Here is a 20,166-nt window from a genome sequence, read left to right on the forward strand (position 1 = left end):
TTAGAAGGTTTGTAGATTTTGCAAAAATGCCAAGCTTTCAGTGTTTTGTGCATAGGACTGATGCTTGCGTTAAGTGGAGCTCAAGAACCCAGTCAGGGGTTGATACCAAATCAATGCTGCTCATGAAATGTGCATTTCAGTCACACCTTCCTGTCGTGAAATGCTAGTTTTTAATCGTATTGAGGACTTTTGTCAGGTTTTAATCTAAGGCTTAGGCGAGGCTTGCTTTTACATAATGAACATTGATCTGCAGAGGTTAAAGCTGCTCAGCTCTATTTATGGGCAGGCACATGTGAAATGTTAATAACAACAGCGTGCATATTTATTAAACCACTTTAATGTCTGTAACTAACCCAGAGCGCCTCACAGAAGGCTAAATCGCTAAAAATTAGTACTCCGGCAAAGAAAGCAATATTCGGAGGGGGTCAAAGATCTAAGCTTCAGTAGGTAGTTTTAAGGAAGAGAAAAGTGTAAAAATGGAGAAGGTTAGGAAAAGAATACCAGGGCTTGGGCCCGGGATAGCCGAGGGCAAGGTTATAAATCCTGGAGTGGGGAATGGAGAGGAGGTCAAAATTGGAGGAATACAAAGTTCTTTGAAGGCTGCATGCCTGGGAGTGGTTACATGAGAAGGTGGGGGGGGGGGGGGGGGTGGAGAAACAAGGCAGGTGATGGCGAGGTAGAGCTGGGTGTGGCTAACACATATACGGAACCTGATACTGTCTTTGGATAATGTTCCCAAACAACTGCATATCGATGATGAATAAGGGAGCAAGGATAGGTCCTTTAGGGACACCAAAATAAGTGGTTTGGGGCAGAGAAATAAACAATTTCAGGAGATTTTCAGGTTAGGATTAAAGAGATAAGAGTGAAACCAAGGGATGGTAATCCCAGTTAGCTGATCAAAAAAGATTATTGAAGAAAGATGGAGTGATTGCACATGTCAAAGGCTTTGAAGAGGAATAGAGCATGGTTACAGTCAGAGTTTTTAAGTTATGACTTAGGTTAGCACCATTTTAACACTGTGGCAAGAATATAAACCCAATTGGAAGCTCAGACAAGGAGTTGTGGGAAACCTAGGCACAGATTTGGGAGGCAACATTTTCTAGGTGTTTCCAAGAGGAACAGGTTTTGTGATGATGACGACTGTTTTGAAAGAGAAGGGGGCAGAAATAAAGAATGCGAACCACTTAAAATGTCAGCAGTCATGAGGTCAGAAAGAAAAGTTGGTTGATTTGCACTTTCATTGGTTATGTTTGAGAGGAAGTGTTGAGCCACATGAACAAGATGAGTTTTGAGGGGATAATAATAATCTTTATTCGTGTCACAAATAGGCTTACATTAATACTGCAATGACGTTACTGTGAAAATCCCCTACGGCACCTGTTCGGGTACAAGGAGAATTCGGAATGTCCAATTCACCAAACAAGCACGTCTTTCGGGACTTGTGGAAGGAAACCGGAGCACCTGGAAGAAACCCACGCAGACACTTGTAGAACGTGCAGACACCGCACGGACAGTGACCCAAGCTGGGAATCGAACACGGGTCCCTGGCACTGTGAAGCAACAGTGGTAACCACTTTGCTACTGCCAATTTAGGGGATATACAAGCATCATTATTTTTATTCATTCAGAAACATTTGACTGGAAACATACCAACAGCGCGGATAAGTACAGTATAACGTTTTTGCTGTGAATGGTAGTCTTCCAACATTTCAGAATATTTGAGACTGGTTAACAATTTAGTTGTTTGGTCGTACTGACTTGAGTACTGCTGAAAAAATACATTTTGTCGAAGCTTTCCATCTTGCACTCATCAGGACAATTGCAAGAATACCAAATTCAGGGGAGACAACAACTTTTACTGTATGAGAAGAGAGTTCTAATTGGTTGGAAAGCATACTCTGGTGGAGTGTTGCCATGGAGAATGCACCAGTTGATAATGACTGACAGTTAACTGCCAAGCATTGTTTGAAATTTAAACCAGGCAGCTTGACTCTGATTGATCAAGCCATTGCCCTGTTAAATTAACAAGTGAATGGCTATCAGTTATTTAGTTCAGCTGAAATAAAAGTCATCATAGTTTCAGATGACCATAGGCTGCTTTCCCCTTTGAGTAGGAGAGTTGACAGGTGGTGATTTAACCTGAGGATCACCACATCTCAGGCAAGGGATAAGGTTGGGAATGCAGGCCTTCATGAATAACCTCAGCCAGAACGGGAATTGAATACTTGCCCTTGCTCTGCATCGCAAACCAGCTGTCCAGCCGATTGAGGTAAACCAGACCCTTAACTGAAATAGGTGCAATGTGTGTACATGTATTTCTGCATGCAAAGAATAGGGCCCTGTGTATTACTATGTGTAGCTTCCAGCAAATGCAATTGTGCCACACTGAGAGCCTGGCTGACAATCTTAAATTAGTTGTCAGCTTGATTTTTAGCACACTGAGGATGATTTATCAAATGTTGTCCAATCATGGAATCACAGCTTCTGTTGGACAATGTGTTTTACATTTGGCAAGTGCAGGCTGATTGGGTACAGTCTGTATCTTGCCTATTGTGAACTCTGGAAGGGACGTGCTGTTTGATACAATCCACCAGTCTTTCGAACGCAAGGCCTACATACCTAGCATAATACTGGCACTGAAATTCATACACCACTTTATTCATTTGTGTGATTGGCAGAATGTAATTTTGGCTTGACGGCAGCATCCTTTTGGCAGCAAATACCACTTGTGTTACTACTGAATAGTAGCAGCGTGAAACAGCTAGTTTCACCTATTGCTCAAATTTTTGAGATACCGTGCCCTTGAAAGGTAAAAAGAAGTAAACTGGACACTTTTCAGGGGTGAAAGTGACAGCTGTAAGCCCATTCATGGGTTTACACTATATACAGCGCAAAATAATTTGATCAGGGTGGCCATTATCCTGCAGTATGCTCTGCAACATGTTGCACCCTATTTCAGAATCAAGTTTGCATAGTAAGCACATGGTTCGGGCCTTATTTATGAAGTTGCCAATATGGCCAATCTTATAGCATGTGGTACTAGTACATCAAGACATGCAAGGAAATTATTACATGCTGCTACGCATTTAAATGTAGCAAATGTATCATCCACATATCGGAAATATGCAAGGGGAGGAAGTTAGGTGGTCATTCCATCGAAGACACGTTTCCTCATGGAACCCGCAAAGATGAGAGAGCTGGGCATAGTGATCACGTGGCAATACTATTTATTTGCGCATACATGGTGTCGTCAAAGCTGAACTAAACTGAGTTGCTGAGGTCATAAGCTCAATGAATATTGATTTATGCAATAATGGCAGGTCTAAATCACTATGATATAATGCTGCAGTCCAAATATCTATGGCTTCCTTCTCATACAGTACAAAGTTGTTGTTTCCCCTGACATTGCTACTCTTGCATTTGACCTAATGAATGCAAGACAAAATATGCTTTATTAGTGGACAGCCAAGTATTTAAAACTTGCATCGGATATATAAGCACACAAACCCTCCATTGCTGTTGTCAAGATTTTTCATCATGCAAGGGTATCAACATTTACCCTTGCAAATTGGAAAGTCAGAATTTCCATTCATATTACATAAAAGCACAAAAACAGGCCATTGAGCCCAACGAGCCTATGCTGACGTTTGTGTTTCATTCAAGCTTTTGCCATTTTCTGTCTATCAGCATAACTCCCTCACTAATTCCCTTCTCCCTCATATTCTTATCTAGTCATCTCTTTCCCCCCCCCCACAACTTTAAGTGCATCTAGACCAGGGTTTCCCAAACTTTTCCACCACAGAATCCTGTTCACCTTCCAAGAGTACTGAAGGAACCCCTGATGAACAGTATTATTATGTTGAAGAGGCAAACCACAAAAAAATTACTGTTTTAGTACAAAAGGTTCAAACATACAAAAATCTCATTTATGGAAGTAATTTCTATTTCTTATATGTATACATTTAAAATAATTTTAAAAGTTCTCTTTTTATAAATGTACTTGGGTAGTCCCTTTTTGTCATTTTTTATGTGAGGATTATTGTTCCTTTGGTTGAAATAGAAAGAGTGCTGTTGAAATGTTGGATTCTTTCACACACACTCACTCATCCTCACACAATCAACTCTCTCACACACACACATTCATCTTTCATATGCTCATCTCTCTCCGAGGCCAGACCCTCACGCCTTTCTCGAGGCCCAAATCCACCCCCTTTCGCAAGCCCCACTCTCACTTCCCGTGGCCCAAATCTCCTTCTTCCTCTCATAGGCCCCCCTCTCCCACCCCTTGCAGGCCCTGCCCTCCACCATGGCTCCTTCTCTGCACACATCCTGATCCATACAATGGAGAAGCCAGCCTCTGACTAGAGAAACTGGAAACAGCACAAAACTCAAATTATATTGATCTGCCCGGCCTGGTGCAGAACCCAGTATGGGCACCCCTGTTCTAGACTATTTGTGTCAATCATTCCTTGTGATAATGAGTTCCACATTTTCACTACATGTCCGAGTAAAGAACTTTCTTCAAAATTCCCTTTTTCATTTCTTGGTATATCTTATGTTAAAGGTTATATTCTTCCCCACAACTAGAAACACTGTTTTCATGATTTTAAAGATCTTTATTATGTCACCCTTAGTGTTCATTTTTCAAGCGAAAATAGACTCTGCCTGTTTATCCTCTCCTTATAGGTATATACAGATGTGTTATGTTAACAGTCACAAGGCAGTTATAGCCTCTGGCCATACACCAGGTAAATCTGTTTTTATTTTGACTTATCGTGGTCAGAGTTGGCTAATTGGTTAGCACGTGGATCTGATTAGTGCCAACAGCACATGGTTCGATCCCCTTTCAAGCAGAGATTGATTTGGGGCCAGTCTCCTTTCCCTGGTAAAATTCACCGCATTTTGTATGTGGTTAAGCAAATCATCATAAAAGGTCCTACCTTCAGGCAGAGAACTTGAGAAGAAGAATGGTTAGAGCCAGTAGTGTTTCTGACTTCTCACAACCGGCAGAACAAACATATCTGACAAATGACTAAAAGTAATTCACTGTATCTATTAATGAAAACAAAACATTTCACTTGGCTACTACTGTTGACATTTATTATAAATACATTTCAACTTCATCTGTACATAGTGAATATATGCAATTTACTACAAAATACTGATATTAACCCTTAAAACATTGCTTGTGATATTAATACACTTCAACTGACATACTAGAATGATTTTGTTGCACCACCCAGAGGCACAAAGAGCAAGGTACACAAACAATAAATACAACGCTGCTTCACCTGTCAATAAAATGTTCCTTCTGTAAAAAGCACTAGATAGATAAATACTGTACCACTGATGGGGCTGTAACCATTTCTCCAAAACAAAATAAAATTCAATGTAAACATGGACCAGCAGTTTACACAAAGAAAAATGCTGTCCAATTCATAAAAAGTAAACTGGATTAATCTATAGGTATAACATTTTTAAAAAATCAAATGCCCCAAATTATTTTCTTGGGTAGAATTAAACTGGATGCGGACATTGAGATATTAAGCAAATTTCACAACACAGGCTGCTAGAGCAATGGCAAATAATAACACAGCAGTGAACATCACTCCAGCACAGATCTTACTGGTGTCGCACAGTTTTTTGCAGCCATCACCGTGCACTGATATCATTCCAAGTGACGAAGCGCCGGCACTGGCGGGTGACTTTAGCTCAGTGCCGGGTTCTTGTTTCGCTTCCACCGTCCATTGAAGTACATTCACTTTCATTTCCATCTCGTATATCATTCCCCTGACTTCATTGATATCTTGTTCCAATTCGTTCAGATCGACAGTGTCTATGTCGTTGCCCTCTTCATACTTCACATTCTGCACATTCATGGCCCGGGCAGCCACGGCAGATGTTCGCCCAATCATCCCTGTCTGGATTAGATGTTTTGTGGGAACACTCAATGGAAATACCTGACCCAGATCCAGAGCTCTTCTCATGTCCATCTCCAAGATCTCCATACATGTCGAAAATAGCACCCACAGCCGTTCGAATTCAGCTCGATCGTCCTTGCTGATAGTTCCGTCCTTTAAAATAGTTGTCAGCTTGTTTTTGTTGGCATTTGCCAACACCTGCGCCTTCTGCCTGGTTTTCTTCAGTTCTTCGCGCAAATTCTGAGAGTCTGATGTGCCACCAGCGCAGGTAACCAAATGTCGGTAGCAAGCAGACACTTTGTTCAGGGCGTCCAAAAGCGTCTTACATTCGTCCTTCATTTCAGTGCTGCACTCAGCTGCGACCCTCGAAGGCACGCCCGTTATAAAGTTATCGCGGGCGGATTTAACACAGTAACGGTCCTGAAGAGAACTCAAAACTCAGAGAACTCCACAGTATCCAAACTTCATCCAATAATGTTACCACGGGTCAACCGTTCATTCATACTGCATATCTGACTTTATTGTCTTGTTGCCGTGGATCGTTTCGCACCAAAACTTTCTAAGTTATGGCAGCTGAGAACACAGCTGTGATTGCAAAACGTTTAACATGTCGCCTCGTGCAATGGCACAGAAACGCCGCACACAAATATAAATAAAAGCCGGGCGGGTGCGATTTTCGTGTGAATCGGTGCCGAGCCGCGCCGCGGAGCTACATACACACTCTCCCGGCTGCTGTCAGACTGAATATGGGAGGCTGGGCACCTCAGCGTCACGTGTTCTCTAAACCAGGAAGTGAATCCTCGTCCCAAATGTTGCCATTCTGCCTCGCGCGCTCTGCCTATTGGCCGAGAGGCCGGCACGTGGGCATGTCAGTGACACGAATGGCAACATTGTTTCCGCTGTCAGAGGCGCCGAGCTGCGCTGCAAAGTGGTGGTGGGCTGAAATGACTGTGTGTGCGGCCCTTTGGTGAGACCGACCTTGCTCGCACACCAGAAGAGTCGCGCGGATGCCTTCAGGTCGGTGGGCCAGGTTTGCGCTGGCTAAATAGGATTCTCTCTCTGCGAGGCCTGCCTACGTTTCGTGTATTCATGGTGGCGGTATCACCAGCGTTTATATATTTAAAAGTGTGTAGAATGTGTATGTCCGGAGGAAATCTAGATTTTATATCTGTTATGTAGTTCCAACTTTAACTGAGAAGATTAGGTATCTAATTCGGATGAATAATAGGTCTTTCATGGCACTTTAATGGTCACATTATTAGTAAATTATATCAATTGCCATATATCAACAAAACTCATTTCATTTGGCCCCACGGTGAGGGGAGTTTCCAGTTACAGTGGAGAGAAACCACTCCTGGTCTGATAAACGGAAGCTGCGAAACCTATTGAGGACAGAACACGTAAGCAGATGTTTAAATTGTTATTTTTAATATTGTCGGCTAGGTAATAGAAAGTGAACAACTAATGCTGGCAGTATTAAATCGTTTCTCTGATCTGAATTGTTTGTAAGTTGTCAGCTTTGGCTCAATAGTAGGAATCCCACCTGTGTCAGAAGGTCGTGGGTTCAAGACCAATTCTGAGACTTCACATAATCTTAGCTGACTAAAGCAGTGCTGCACTATTAGGTGCCAACTTTCAAATAAGACATGAAATTGGTGTCCTACATGGCCCTCACCCGGTGGATGGGAAAAATCCCATGGGAGTAATTGAAAGAACAGTGTTCTGGTTGATAGTCCTTCTCACTAGACAAACAGATTTATCTTTTGGTTTAATTTACAACCTGTGCTGGAATCTTGTTCTGTGCCCATTTGCTGTCACATAATACTATGACAGTGATTGACTGCACTAAAGCTTGGGGCCATTCGTCTGCCTGTTCCAAGACCTGTTTGAGGCCAACAGCGACTAGGGAAAGAGGGGAGACGGGGGAGAGCAGACAAGAATGCATACTACAAGAAGGTACAAAGTGGGATGAGATGAGGAGTAAACCCAGGGAAACCACAGAGAGAAGCATAGGGGGAAAGGGGGGGGGGCTTTAAGCCACAGAAAAGAGAGGAGCTCAGCAGTAGGACACCCAGGGTGGAAAAGGGGGCTACCAATGGGGGGGACAAGGAGACATTATATTAAGAAATATGTATGTAAATAAGAATCTGTACAACATGTAAATATCAGCCACATAATCTGTTAAAAGTATCACTGTAAAATTGAAAAACACCAATAAAAACATTATAGATTTAGAGTCAAAGAATTTTGCAGCGCAGAAAGATGCATTGTAGCTGGCCATCAAGCATCTATCTATTCTAATCCCATTTTCCAGCACTTGGTCTGTAGCCTTGTATGCTATGGTGTTTCAAGAGCTCATCTAAATGTTGTGAGGGTTCTACCACAGGTTCCCACCATCCTCTGGGTGAAAAAGGTCCTTCTCAAATCTACTCCAAATCTCCTACCCCTTACCTTAAATCTTTTCCCCCTGGTTATTGACCTCTACTAAGGGGAAAAGTTCCTTCCTGTCTATGCCCTTCTTAACTTTGTATACCTGAATCAGGTACACTCTCAGCCTTCTCTGTTTTAAGGGGAACAACCCCAGCCTCCATAGCTGAAACACTCCAGCCCAGACAATTTGATGATGATGGCAAAAATAAAACTATAGATACATATTACAGTTTATTTATAACAGAATTGTTACCTGGCAAATTATCTGGAAAGAGCTTAATTGTGTTAACATCCTTATCATAGAATCCATAGAATTACTACAGTGCCGGCCCATTACGTCTGCAGTCCAAAGAACACTCTACCAAGGCCCAGTCCCCCGCTGTAATCTAACCTGACAATATGGGGCAATTCAGCGTGGCCAATCCACCTAATCTGGATGTCTTTGGACTGTGGAAGAAAAACAGAGCACCTGGAGGAAACCCATGCAGACACAGGGAGGAAGTTCCAACTCCACGCAAGCAGTTACCCAAGGCCAGAATTGAACCCGGGTCCCTGGGACTGAGGCAGACTGTGTGACAGCAGTGCTAACCACTGTGCTGCCTTTAAATTAGAAAATGTTTTTTTACATCCAAGTCATACAACTAAGTGGTGATCCTTTGTATTCACTGATGCTTTACATTTGTTGGGTACCTAGATTTCTCAAAAGACAGACTTGGCTTAAGGATGCATTGTGCCACCACTTTTCTTTTAATACACCTAAAATCAAAAGTGTGGTGGGCGAGAAGAGGAGCTTTCCTCTATAAAGAGACTAGTGTGTAGATTGTTTGGAACATTCTAGTTATGTTGGATATTTATTGTACCGGTTTTTCTTTTGTTCGCTTTTGGCATATCAACTGGTAGCTGAAGGGATAACCTCAGCTTTGGTAAATGCATAAACCCATGACAACTCGGGATAAGGTGGAGGCAGTTTGTAATGCAGAAAAGGCCTTTGATATTTCCACTGCGCTCTCAAATAACCTGAAAAGTTCTGAGATGATTTCATTGGTAAAGAGGGAGGAGAATAGATGTTTTTTTAAAGTGATTTTAAACTGGTTGTTGGCAGCCAGAATAGTCATGAACCTGAGGCATTCAGATTTACAGATATGCAGAACTCCAATCCATGGGAAGTGTTTTTTGTAGTGGTGAAGGACACAAAGTTTGAGAGATACGTGAGGGTTCTTGTGGGGCTGAAGACACTGAAAGCCGAGTCAGGAGAGCAGCTAAGTCTCTTGTCTATTCTCCATCTTAATGCTGAAGTTATATACTTCTGTTATATCTCCATCTATTCTTACACGGCTTTTTTCCCGTGAGATACACCTGCTGCTTCCTTTATTCCCTCCTGAATCAGCACCTCAATCCTCAACTACCCCTCCTTGACCAATGCTTAACAACATCAACTGCCCTTTCTCCTCCGTCATTGTTTCCGCACATTAACACCCCCCCCCCCCTTCCCCCAGCCTACCCTGTGGTTGTTGCTTATTAAACCGAAAACGTTTAACCCTTTCATTCACTTTGACTACAAACCCATCATCTTCCATGAGTTTGACTCCATACAATATTATACGGGCAGCATGATAGCACAATGGTTAGCACAATTGCTTCACAGCTCCAGGGTCCCAGGTTTGATTCCCGGCTTTGGTCACTGTCTGCACATTCTCCCTGTGTCTGCGTGGGTTTCCTCCGGGTGCTCCGGTTTCCTCCCACAGTCCAAAGATGTGCAGGTTAGGTGGATTGCCCATGCTAAAATTGCCCTTAGTGACCAAAACGGTTGGGTGGGGTTACTGGGTTACGGGGATAGGGTGGAGGTGTGCGCTTGGGTACGGTGCTCTTTCCAAGGGTTGGTGCAGACTCGATGGGCTGAATGGCCTTCTCTGTAAATTCTATGCTTCAATACCACTCATAGTTGTTGTTGAGAGTTTGATTGTATAGATATATGAGGAAAAATAGAGATGAAACTTTTAGATCTCTTTTGAGACTACAATTTATGATGTATAGAATGCACTAACAATACTTCCCATTACTGCTAGGGAAATGCAGTATCCTGGTTAGCCAGATATTGTACTGTACTCAAGTGTCAGTGGGCAACTCCATGCCTTGCCTCCTTTTCCTGCTGTACAAATGTTTGTCAGTGGCAAAGGAATTATATGTTGTTAGCTAATTAATAGGTCAATTCATGTTTGAGTTTGAATGCTTTTTTTTTGTTGAAAATTTGCAAAATTGCAATCCGTATGCTTTCAGCAGCTTGCAGTGTGACAGACAATGTTTTTGCTGAGCTGCTATCTATTCAGAAGCTTTTCATTCTACTGTGTTGCAAGCTCATAGGAAAGAGTAAACTGCATGTTTTTGTTGAGAGGCATTTTGTAATTTGTTCTGTAACAACCTTTTAAAAGTTTTTTTTAGAACTTGTTTTTCATTTTTTAAATAATTCTCCCAGCCTGGTGTGCCTTGCCCTTTTAGTGCTAGAAAATTGATAACTGTTGTATTACAGTTGTGCCTTATATTTTATGTATTTATGAGCATTTTATTTAAATATTTCTTCACAGTTGAAATTTCGAGCAGAAAGTGTTTGGGTGTCCATGGCTATGTATGATGAAGATATTTCGAGAAACCCTTTCTATTTAGCACTTCAGAAGCAGAAGCCTGATATGTCCAATCGTGTAGCAGAACTGCATGGGATTGTGAGTATCATGTTAGTGTTTTTGTAAAGCGGCTTGAAATGATTTGCATTTGTTTTGTTTCTTTGTACCCAAGATTATTGCTTTTCTATGCTAGGATTTGAATATTTCTAATTTTGTCACACCGTACTATCATCGAGCTCTCTGGTCTGTATGTGCTTCAACTTGGCCTGCTGCACCAATGTGAATTTCCAACTTCCCACTCACAGCATCTTTGCTCCATACTGCTGATTTGATGTCAGTTGGTGTGAATTAGTTAGCTGTTTGATTCCTTGGTCTATTCCACTTTAAGAACAAATTTGTTACTGTAGAAACACATTTTTCATCCTTGCATAGCTGTTAAAGGTTTTGACTTCGATATTAATGCACCAAATCTGAGGAGGACTGTGTATGAAGCGGGGTGTTTGGGCAGTGTACTTGTGTGTTTTTGTTCTGTTGGAGCAGTAAATGGGGGGATTGCTATGTTTCTTGAGGGGCGAGAAGCTTGTTAATGATGTTGTGGTGTGGACACGTTGGTGGGAGGAATGAGTCAGGAGGAATGGGATGGTTTGTTGTTTTATAACAATCGCTTATTGTCACAAGTAGGCTTCAATGAAGTTACTGTGAAAAGGCCCTAGTTGCCACATTCCGGTGCCTGTTCGGGGAGGCCTGTACGGGAATTCAACCCGCGCTGCTGCCTTGTTCTGCATTACAACCCACTGTGCTAACCCAGCCAGGGGGTATTGGAGGGGAACCCTGGGTGGAGGCCACTTTGCTAGCGGTAATGAGAGGGGGGGGGGGGCTAGCGAACAGGAGTGGAGTGGGGGTGAGAGTCTACGACTTGTTCGGCCAGGTTACATGGGGTGCAATCGGTCTAGTTGTTTGTTTGGTGGGGGAGGTTGTGGCGCCAGGCAGTCTGCGAGTCTGGAGAGGTGGTGAAGGGAGAACTAACAGGAACCAGGGGATTTTCTTTGTCTCACCCACGGGGTGGGGCTGGATGACATCTTAGGTGAACCTGGGACTCAGGAATTTGTGTAGGAGTATTGCATCATGATGGCGATGGCTGACACGAGGAGGTGAGAGACCCCCAACATGGTTCTGTCACCTGGAACGGGGGAGGGTCTTGTGAAGAGGGCAAGTGTGTTCAATAATAATCTCTTGCCCGCCTTATGTCTTATGTTCAAGATTGCCCGGGTCTGTCCAAATGCCTGTGGCCTTTTTGCAGCTGGAGGCCAGTCAATTTAGCCAAATGGTGGAAGGGAAATGGGAGAAAAATTATAATGAAGTTCCATGGTCAAATTCAGAAAATCTATATCCTGATCTTTCTTGGTTTTCCCCAGACTTCAGATTTCCTCTGCACCTCCCCACCTACCTGTAAATATCAGGACCTTTAATTCCTCAATCCCAGGTGGATTTAAACATAGGCTGCAAAGATATAAGGAAAGATGAGGGAAAAGCATCAGGTCCCTCAAGCTGGCCCATCCCTACCCTTCGCCCCTACCCCTTCGCCTTCACCCCTGAAATTTGCTCTCCTGGGCAGGCAAAAAATAATTATGCAATCTCTAAACTATTCTGGTGACTGAGGTAAAGTGAGTGAGTCTGAGCGAGTGCACTATTGTCGCTGATTTATCAGAAATTTGGCAAACTAGAAACATGGCCAATATTACTGGAAATATCTTCTGCTTTGAGGAACTTGACCAGTTCCTTTTATAAAAGGACCCAACGGTTCTGTTTTCACCATTTCCCCCAACAGTTTGTTACAGTAAGGCGAAGTGTTAAACATTTATATTTACACTGTTTTACAAATATGATTTCCATTCATACCATCTCTATCCACTATAAATAACTTGCCTAATTGGATAATAAAGTATCCCTTAATTACATTTTTTAAAATTGCAGTCATATCCCTGCTATCCTTGTTTTTCCAAACATAATACATGTTATTGGAACCTAATCCTTGAACGCTTAGCTGTAAGATTTGGTTTCATCCAGGTTGCCCTCTTCCACAACCCCTCTCAAGTTTCAATTGTTTTCATCATAGGTAGGATTATCTGGGGGGGCTGGTTAGATGGTTAGTATATGGATATGATTAATGCCAATCGCATTGGGTTTGATTCCTGTTCTGGCTGAAATTGGGATAGTTTGCTATGGGTCAGTGAATAATTGCCATGGACTTGCCTTTACACAGAGACTGAAGAAGAAGAAGGTTATCTAAAGGTTTCTGTCAACCAACTGCAGTTTTGTGTATAAAGTCTCACTTTAAATGTGAGCGGTGTCACAGCATATTAAAATCTGTAGCAGCAAAAAAAAAAAAACCTGGCTCAGATATTATCAGATGGTTAACTAAAATAAAAAATCAGCAGAAATCCCATTTGAAAAGGAGGAAATTTGAAGCAATCTTGTGCTCCATGTAATTTTTAATTGTTGAAAAGAAGGACATGTTGCCAAAGCTTTTTGTCTTGCACTCATTTAGACAAATGCATGAGTGTCAAATTGCAACCTATCAAAACAATTTATACTATTGAAGAAAAGGATGCTGATTGGTTGGCAAGTCACTTCTCATTAGGTGAGGTATTGCCATGGAGAATACAATGGGAATTATAGGCTCCTCCAAGCTCCCTGGTAATTCAAAGGATGCGCAAGGCTTGAACATGTTCCTTTCATTTGCAGAGAAACTGCCTATGAATGAATGCATGTCACTTTTTGTGCATGACACAGGGATGCATCATAAAATTTTATTTCCCATTGTGATCCTGAGAGACTGTCCTTATCATCATTAGTCTAACGCTAACCATGAAACCATTGTCAAATCCACCTGGTTCACTCATGTACTTCAGTGAAGTAAACTGACAGCCTTGTCTGGCCTACATGTGACTCCAGATTCAGGAATGTGGTTGACTCTTAAATGACTTCTGAAATGGCCTAACAAGTCACTCAGTTCAAGGACAATTAGGAATGGGCAATAAATGCTGGCCCAACCAGCGATGCCCTCACCCTATGAAGAAATAAAACAAAACCCAGTCTACACCATGGCAACCCTTGTGTGATAACAGACAGGAAGACTAGAGATAATAGTGGTGGAGACACGAGTCCCTGCTTGAACGCAGCTTCAAAAATGTTTGCAGGTCCATGGGAGGTAACAAAGGAAAAAATATATATATTTCCCTTGCACGTATGATTTATAATTGGTTTTGATGTAGTGGGAGTAAAGGAGTGCTTTCATGGGGTGACACGGTAGCGCAGTGGTTAATACTGTTGCTTCACAGTGCCAGGGACCTGGGTTCGATTCCTGTCTATGCAGAGTCTGCATGTTCTCCCTGTGTCTGAGTGGGTTTCCTCCGGGTGCTCCAGTTTTCTCCCACAAGTCCCGAAAGACATGCTGTTAGGTGAATCGGACATCCTGAATTTTCCCCCAGTGTACCTGAACAGGCGCCAGAGCGTGGCAACTAGGGGATTTTCACTGTAACTTCAATGCAGTGTTAATGTGAGCCTACTTGTGACAATAATAAAGATTATTATTATCGTGAGCAAATATCATAAACATCATAAATTTAATGTTGGGAGATGACCAAAAAAGATATATGCATAGAAGAGACTTTAGAAATAGAAGTAAACAATACTTTTTGAGCAAGCTTTCTGAAATGGATGAATATTATTATACTAAATATATTAAGAAGTAAGAGTAGGCTATTTAGCCCATCGGGTCAGCTGCATCATTCAATAAGATGATGGCTGATCTGATTGTAGCCTTAACAGCACTTAATCGCCTATTCTTCACAAGACTCCCCTGTCAATCAAAAATCTATCCAGCGCAGGCTTTACTACATTCGATGACCTCCATTGTTCCCTGAAGAGAATTCCAAAGACTAATGGTCTCAGAGAAGAAATTCCTTCTCTTCGTCATTTTAACTGGGAGCCGCCTTATTTTTAAACTTACTTCCTAGATTCCCACATGAAAAGAAACAGCCTCCCAGCCTCCACCCTGTCAAACTACCTCAGAATCTTGAGTTTCAATAAGATCAATTCTCATCCTTCCAAACTTCAATGAGTATAGGTCCAACCTGCTAAACCCGTTCCTCGAGAAGACAACTCCTTCATCTCGGGAATCAGGCCAGTGTACCTTCTCTGAACTGCTTCCAATGCAAGTATATCCTACCAAAACAGTATATGGTACTCCAGCTGCCATCTCGCCAAGGCTTCCCTATTTTTATACTCCATCCATTTGGGGGGGTGGGGGCTGACTAGATAGCTGGTTCGTGAGGCAGAGCAAGGCCAGCAGCATGGGTTCAATTTTCATACCGGCTGAGGTTATTCATGAAGGCCCGTCTTCTCAACCGTGCCCTTCGCCTGAGGTGTGGTGATCCTCAGGTTAAACCACCACCAGTCAGCTTTCCCCCTCAAAGGGGAAAGCAACTTCTGGTCATCTGGGACTATAGCGACTTAACCTTGCCTTACTCCAGCCCCCTTCCATTAAAGGCCAGCATTCCATTTTCTTTCTTAATTAATAACATTTTGTGACTTCATTACAAGGACATTAAGACCTCTCCACTGCAGCATTCTGCAGTCCCTCTCCATTTAATTAATATTCTGCTTTTCTGTTCCTCATGCTAAAGTGAACAATTTGAACCCGCATTCTTATGTGTGAACAATGAATGTAATATTTATGCCTCATCATTTATTTTAGTCAATTTGCTGCATTACAGCAATGGACCAACCACAGTTACCACTGTTGTATTTAAGTGGCTTTGGGACATGACAGAAATGGACTATTCAGCATCAGAAGAATCGCTCCTCTATTGTAATAAAATTGATTTTGTTTTTTGTCCCCATCCCTACCTTTATACCATCTCTCACACTTGGGCAAGCAGGCCAAGTAGGATGCTGCTCTCTGCATGTGTTTGCTGTTCTTCAAACCTTTGCATAAAAGTGTACAAATGGCTGAAGGTCACTTATTTTTTATTTTCTCTATTGCTGTGAGGGAATTTATTGCCTTTCCTTTATTGGTATTTGCCACGTGAGAATAACTTATCTTCATGTTAACTGTGAATGATGAATCTAACCCACATGAATTGTGCATATAATCCATATTCTGTTTGTTATATATTGCTCCAATTCTTTTGAGAATTATATCTCGTTAACATTCTTACTTGATAAAAATTGTGTGTTGGGTCACATTTTGATTTTTTTTCATCTTGCTTTCTTTAACGAAAGGAATTAAAGATTAGTTTGTTTGAGTGTTTTTGAATACAGCAAATTTGAATGAACTTAGAAAGACGTCATAGACATTTCATAATACATGTGTATTAAAGCTAGGCAAGCCAGTTTGTGGGATGTCGGGCCTCGCTGGCTACTTAAAACTAAAACGGTGAGAGTCAATTGAATCAACCCAGCAGCTAGAATGGCCTCTTATTTAATTTGAAAATGGTAGGAGAAATTGTCTATTAAATCCACACTCTGAAGCAGGGAGGATGGACAGCTAGTTGTGCTAAAAGGCATAGCAAATCACCTGAACGATGAAGTATTGGAGGAACATGCTTCCCATACGCTGAGAGCATGGTAATAGGGACCGATGTACCATCAACCAACTAGGTTTGTGTGTTATTTGAATGTTGGAGACTTAGACGTTTGCTTAAAGTACTTTTATCTCATTGGTGAATATATTGTCCAAGTACCAAGATATTGTAGCACAAACAACATAAGATGTTTGCAAAATATAGTGACATTGATTTAAACTTTATATCAGGCCCGTGAGAGTCCATGTGATAGACAGTTGTCCATGAAGGCGATAGACTTAACACACTGCCGCAGTAAAACATCAACAATGACAATATATTGTGCATGAAGATGTTAAGCAAAGCACTTTAGTACAACATGACCAGATTCATGTTGTAGTATTTGACTATACTTTGACTGGAAAATATTTGTACATTGGTAAAATTATTCGGAAGACTAGCTACGAGGCATGATGATAGTACTATGAAAATTTGCCAGTGTGCAGAGTTTGTGGCACATATGTATGAAGGTTTATGTTGACCCTATTATCTCTTACAAAAAAATCAGTCCACAGTTAAAAGCCAAGACTGGCTGAGAAATGTAAATTCTTGTATCAATTTCTGGGTGTTAAATCAAAGTTGGGGAGCTGAATACTGGATCTACCCTGGAAGATGGCAGCTGGTGAATTCCAAGTGTGCAGGGTACAACTTGAAACAGAAACTGGATGCCTTGAATATCCCATTTGATTGGTCAGCAAATGTGAGGCGCTTGTACCATTCTTGCACTTGTTATTAAACAGCCTAAAATGCAACCTGCAAGTCCACTTTTCCCATCCTGTTGGTTGGTTGGTTGAGTTTTAGCAAAGAAAACACTTCTTAGACTACATTGATCTGTGGACTAGGCTGAATTATGTTACTAGCAAACAAAATGGAAGCAAAAGTTCCAACATAGTTGTAAATGTTCTGGTCCTGCTCACTGTGGGAATTGTTGCGGGCAGGATGGAAAATTTGATGGACCAGAAGTGCCCGGCCTTGGGGAGGGCACGACCAGAAAATTCCTCCCCACGTATTAAACACCAAGATGAACATTTCAAACACAGCAGCAGTCGGGAATCCACTTGAGGGCTGCAGAGACATTCAGAATTTAAGGATTGTTCCTTCCAATAACTTTGACTAGATAAAATCTTGGAAATACAAATTGGAACTCGAAGGGAGTAATAAAAGATCATTTAAATAGCTTTCAGTTGCATGTAATATTTTTGTGTGGGAATAATATAATAATAGAAAATAATTCAGTTACTGGCAGTACAGCAAGTGTGTATATACAAGACATTTAGGATATTGTACATCGTGAATTGTCTATCGTATGTATTTTGGGGAAAGGCTCAAGTTGTTTTTTTCAATGCTTCTTAGCCTAGTTCCACTGGATGTTTGTCATATAAATGTAAATGTTCTCTTTTCTAGTTTTAGTGGTTAAGGTTTTCTTTCCGAATACAATAACATTAAATATTGATTTTAGGTATTGGTGCCATGCAGAGGCAGTCTGTCACAAGGGAGCCTTGCTGCTGCCCATTTTGAGTCTTACATCTTGCAGCCTGTGGATGATACTACCAATAGTAGTTACCGAACATTGAATGGAAAGGCAAGTGGTTCTTTTAATATGCTGTACTCCTTTTTCTATCCTGTTATGTTTACCGTAAATATTTTCATCCTGAGTGAGTTTTTTGTTGCAATGTCTTTACCTCTTGCATACAAGAGAAATAACGGAGAATTAACCAATGTTAACTGTACTAAAGAATGATGGGGGAAAATTCCCCTTGATCTGCAGTATTGATTTAGACTAATGAAAATAAGATGTGGTGATCAACAACAGAAATGTTGTGACTTTAAATTTCTCATCCTTGTTTTCAAATTCCTCTGTGGCCTCAATTCTCCCATCTCTATAATCTCCCGCAACACAGCCCTCTGAAATATCTGCACTCCTATAATTCTGGCCACCTGTGTATCCCAATTTTAATTGTGCGACCATTGGTGGCTGCAACCTAAGTTGCAAAGGCCCCAAGCTCTGGAAATGAGCTAGAATACACGTCTCTAGCTCTCTGCCTTGCTTTTCGCTTTTAGAAACACCTTAAAACCTTTGACCAAGCTTTTGGTGATTTGACCTAATGTCACCTTATGTGGCTTGGTGTCATACTTAGTTTTGTAATGCTCCTGTGTAGTACCTTGGATATTTCATTATGTTAAAGCTGCTACATCAATATAAGTTATTATTGATATCGTAAATATGTTCTTATGGTGTGTAGCTGTAGCTAACTTTGTAAGATTTCATTCACTGTTTAAACATCCCTTTTTTTCCTTCCCTTACTCGAAATAATTTGCAATTCCAGGAAGTAACCATCCGAGGGAACCTAGTTAGTTTGGGTGTTGGTTTTAGCTCGCCATGTGCGATACGAATCCTTTTTGAAGAAACTTTCTACACTGAGAAAGAGGAAAGTTTCAGTATCTTATGTATTGCTCGACCATTGGAAAAGGGTTCCAGCCTGGGTAAGTGAATGGAAATCTGTATGCTTTCCTTGCCTATTTTCAGTACATAAATGATGAGCATATTCTTGTGTATGCATAAGAGGCCTGGATCTGAAAGCTAACTTTGGAGGAAGGTCTGCTCAAAGACAACCATCTGAAACAAAGAATCTTTTTCCTTTTACTTATTATTTTAACCCCTCTCCTCTCCTCTGTGTTTGTCTGTCTTTGTGTGTGTGTATGTGAGTGTATATAGAGGGTGAGGGGCAGGAAGTAGGGGATTAGGAATTGGATAATAGTTAACTAGTTGCATTTGCTGCATATTTTATTATAGTTCTACGTAATTGGGTTTTTAAATTTATAAATCTGGTGACTAATTATTGGGCAGCCAATAATAATTATTGATGAATTTAATTGTGTTGTGACTCCGGGGCATGGGGGACTGGAATTGACCTGAAGCGGTCCATCTCCAAATGCAGCAAGACTTGGTTGATGTCCAGGCTTGGGCTGATAAATGGCAAGTAACATTTGAGCCACAAGTGCTAGGCAATGACCATCCCTAACAAGAGAGAGAATCCAACCACTCCTGCTTCACGCTCAAAACATTTCCATCACTGAATTCCCCACTATTAACATCCTGGGGGTTACCATTGACCAGAAACTAAACTGGGCTAGCCATATAGATATTATGGCTGTAAGAGCAGGTCAGAAGCTAGGTATCCTGCAGAAAGTACCTCCCTTGCTGACCCCCCCCCCCCCTTGCTTGATTGGCATCCCTTCCACAAACAATCACTCCCTCACCACCAACGCACAGTAGCAGCAGTGTGTATCATTCACAAGGTACACTGCAGGGGCTCACCCCACCTGCATGTGAACTGTGCTCCCCCCCACCCCCCCCCCCCCCACCAACAGCACTATGGGTGTACCTACACCACATGGACTGCAGCGGTTCAACAAGGCAGCTCACCACTGGGGATGGGCAATGAATGCTGGGCTAGTTGGCAAAGCCTACATCCTTTGAATTTAAAAAAAAAAAAAGTTCAATGAATGCATGATACTACTGCATTGTTCTGTATATTTGCTGCATTTTACATGTGCTTATCTGTG

General features: G+C 41.7%; 2 protein-coding genes across 8 annotated transcripts in view; one reads left to right on the forward strand and one right to left on the reverse strand.

The window, feature by feature from the left end:
• Positions 1 to 5,091: 5,091 nt before the first annotated feature.
• On the reverse strand, positions 5,092 to 6,653 carry LOC140430559 (regulator of G-protein signaling 9-binding protein). Its single transcript, XM_072518104.1, has one exon. The coding sequence runs from the start codon at positions 6,261 to 6,263 to the stop codon at positions 5,547 to 5,549; it is 717 nt and encodes a 238-aa protein (XP_072374205.1). The 5' UTR covers positions 6,264 to 6,653; the 3' UTR covers positions 5,092 to 5,546.
• Positions 6,654 to 6,783: 130 nt separating this feature from the next.
• The window catches only part of ankrd27 (ankyrin repeat domain 27 (VPS9 domain)), a 115,385-nt gene continuing 102,002 nt past the window's right edge, over positions 6,784 to 20,166 (forward strand). For 6 of the 7 annotated variants that reach the window (XR_011949452.1, XR_011949451.1, XR_011949453.1 and 3 more), the window contains exons 1-4: positions 6,784 to 6,941; positions 10,937 to 11,071; positions 18,059 to 18,185; positions 18,931 to 19,083. Coding sequence is in view for 4 of the 7 variants with exons in the window: in XM_072518105.1 (XP_072374206.1) it covers positions 10,970 to 11,071; positions 18,059 to 18,185; positions 18,931 to 19,083 (382 nt within the window). In the remaining 3 variants the exon portion in view is untranslated. Of the gene's footprint in view, positions 6,942 to 7,082; positions 7,325 to 10,936; positions 11,072 to 18,058; positions 18,186 to 18,930; positions 19,084 to 20,166 lie in introns of those variants that run through there. The other variant, XM_072518106.1, reaches the window with a different exon arrangement.

The sequence above is a fragment of the Scyliorhinus torazame genome, chromosome 10 (assembly GCF_047496885.1).
Source record: "Scyliorhinus torazame isolate Kashiwa2021f chromosome 10, sScyTor2.1, whole genome shotgun sequence".
Classification (NCBI taxonomy): Eukaryota; Metazoa; Chordata; class Chondrichthyes; order Carcharhiniformes; family Scyliorhinidae; genus Scyliorhinus; species Scyliorhinus torazame.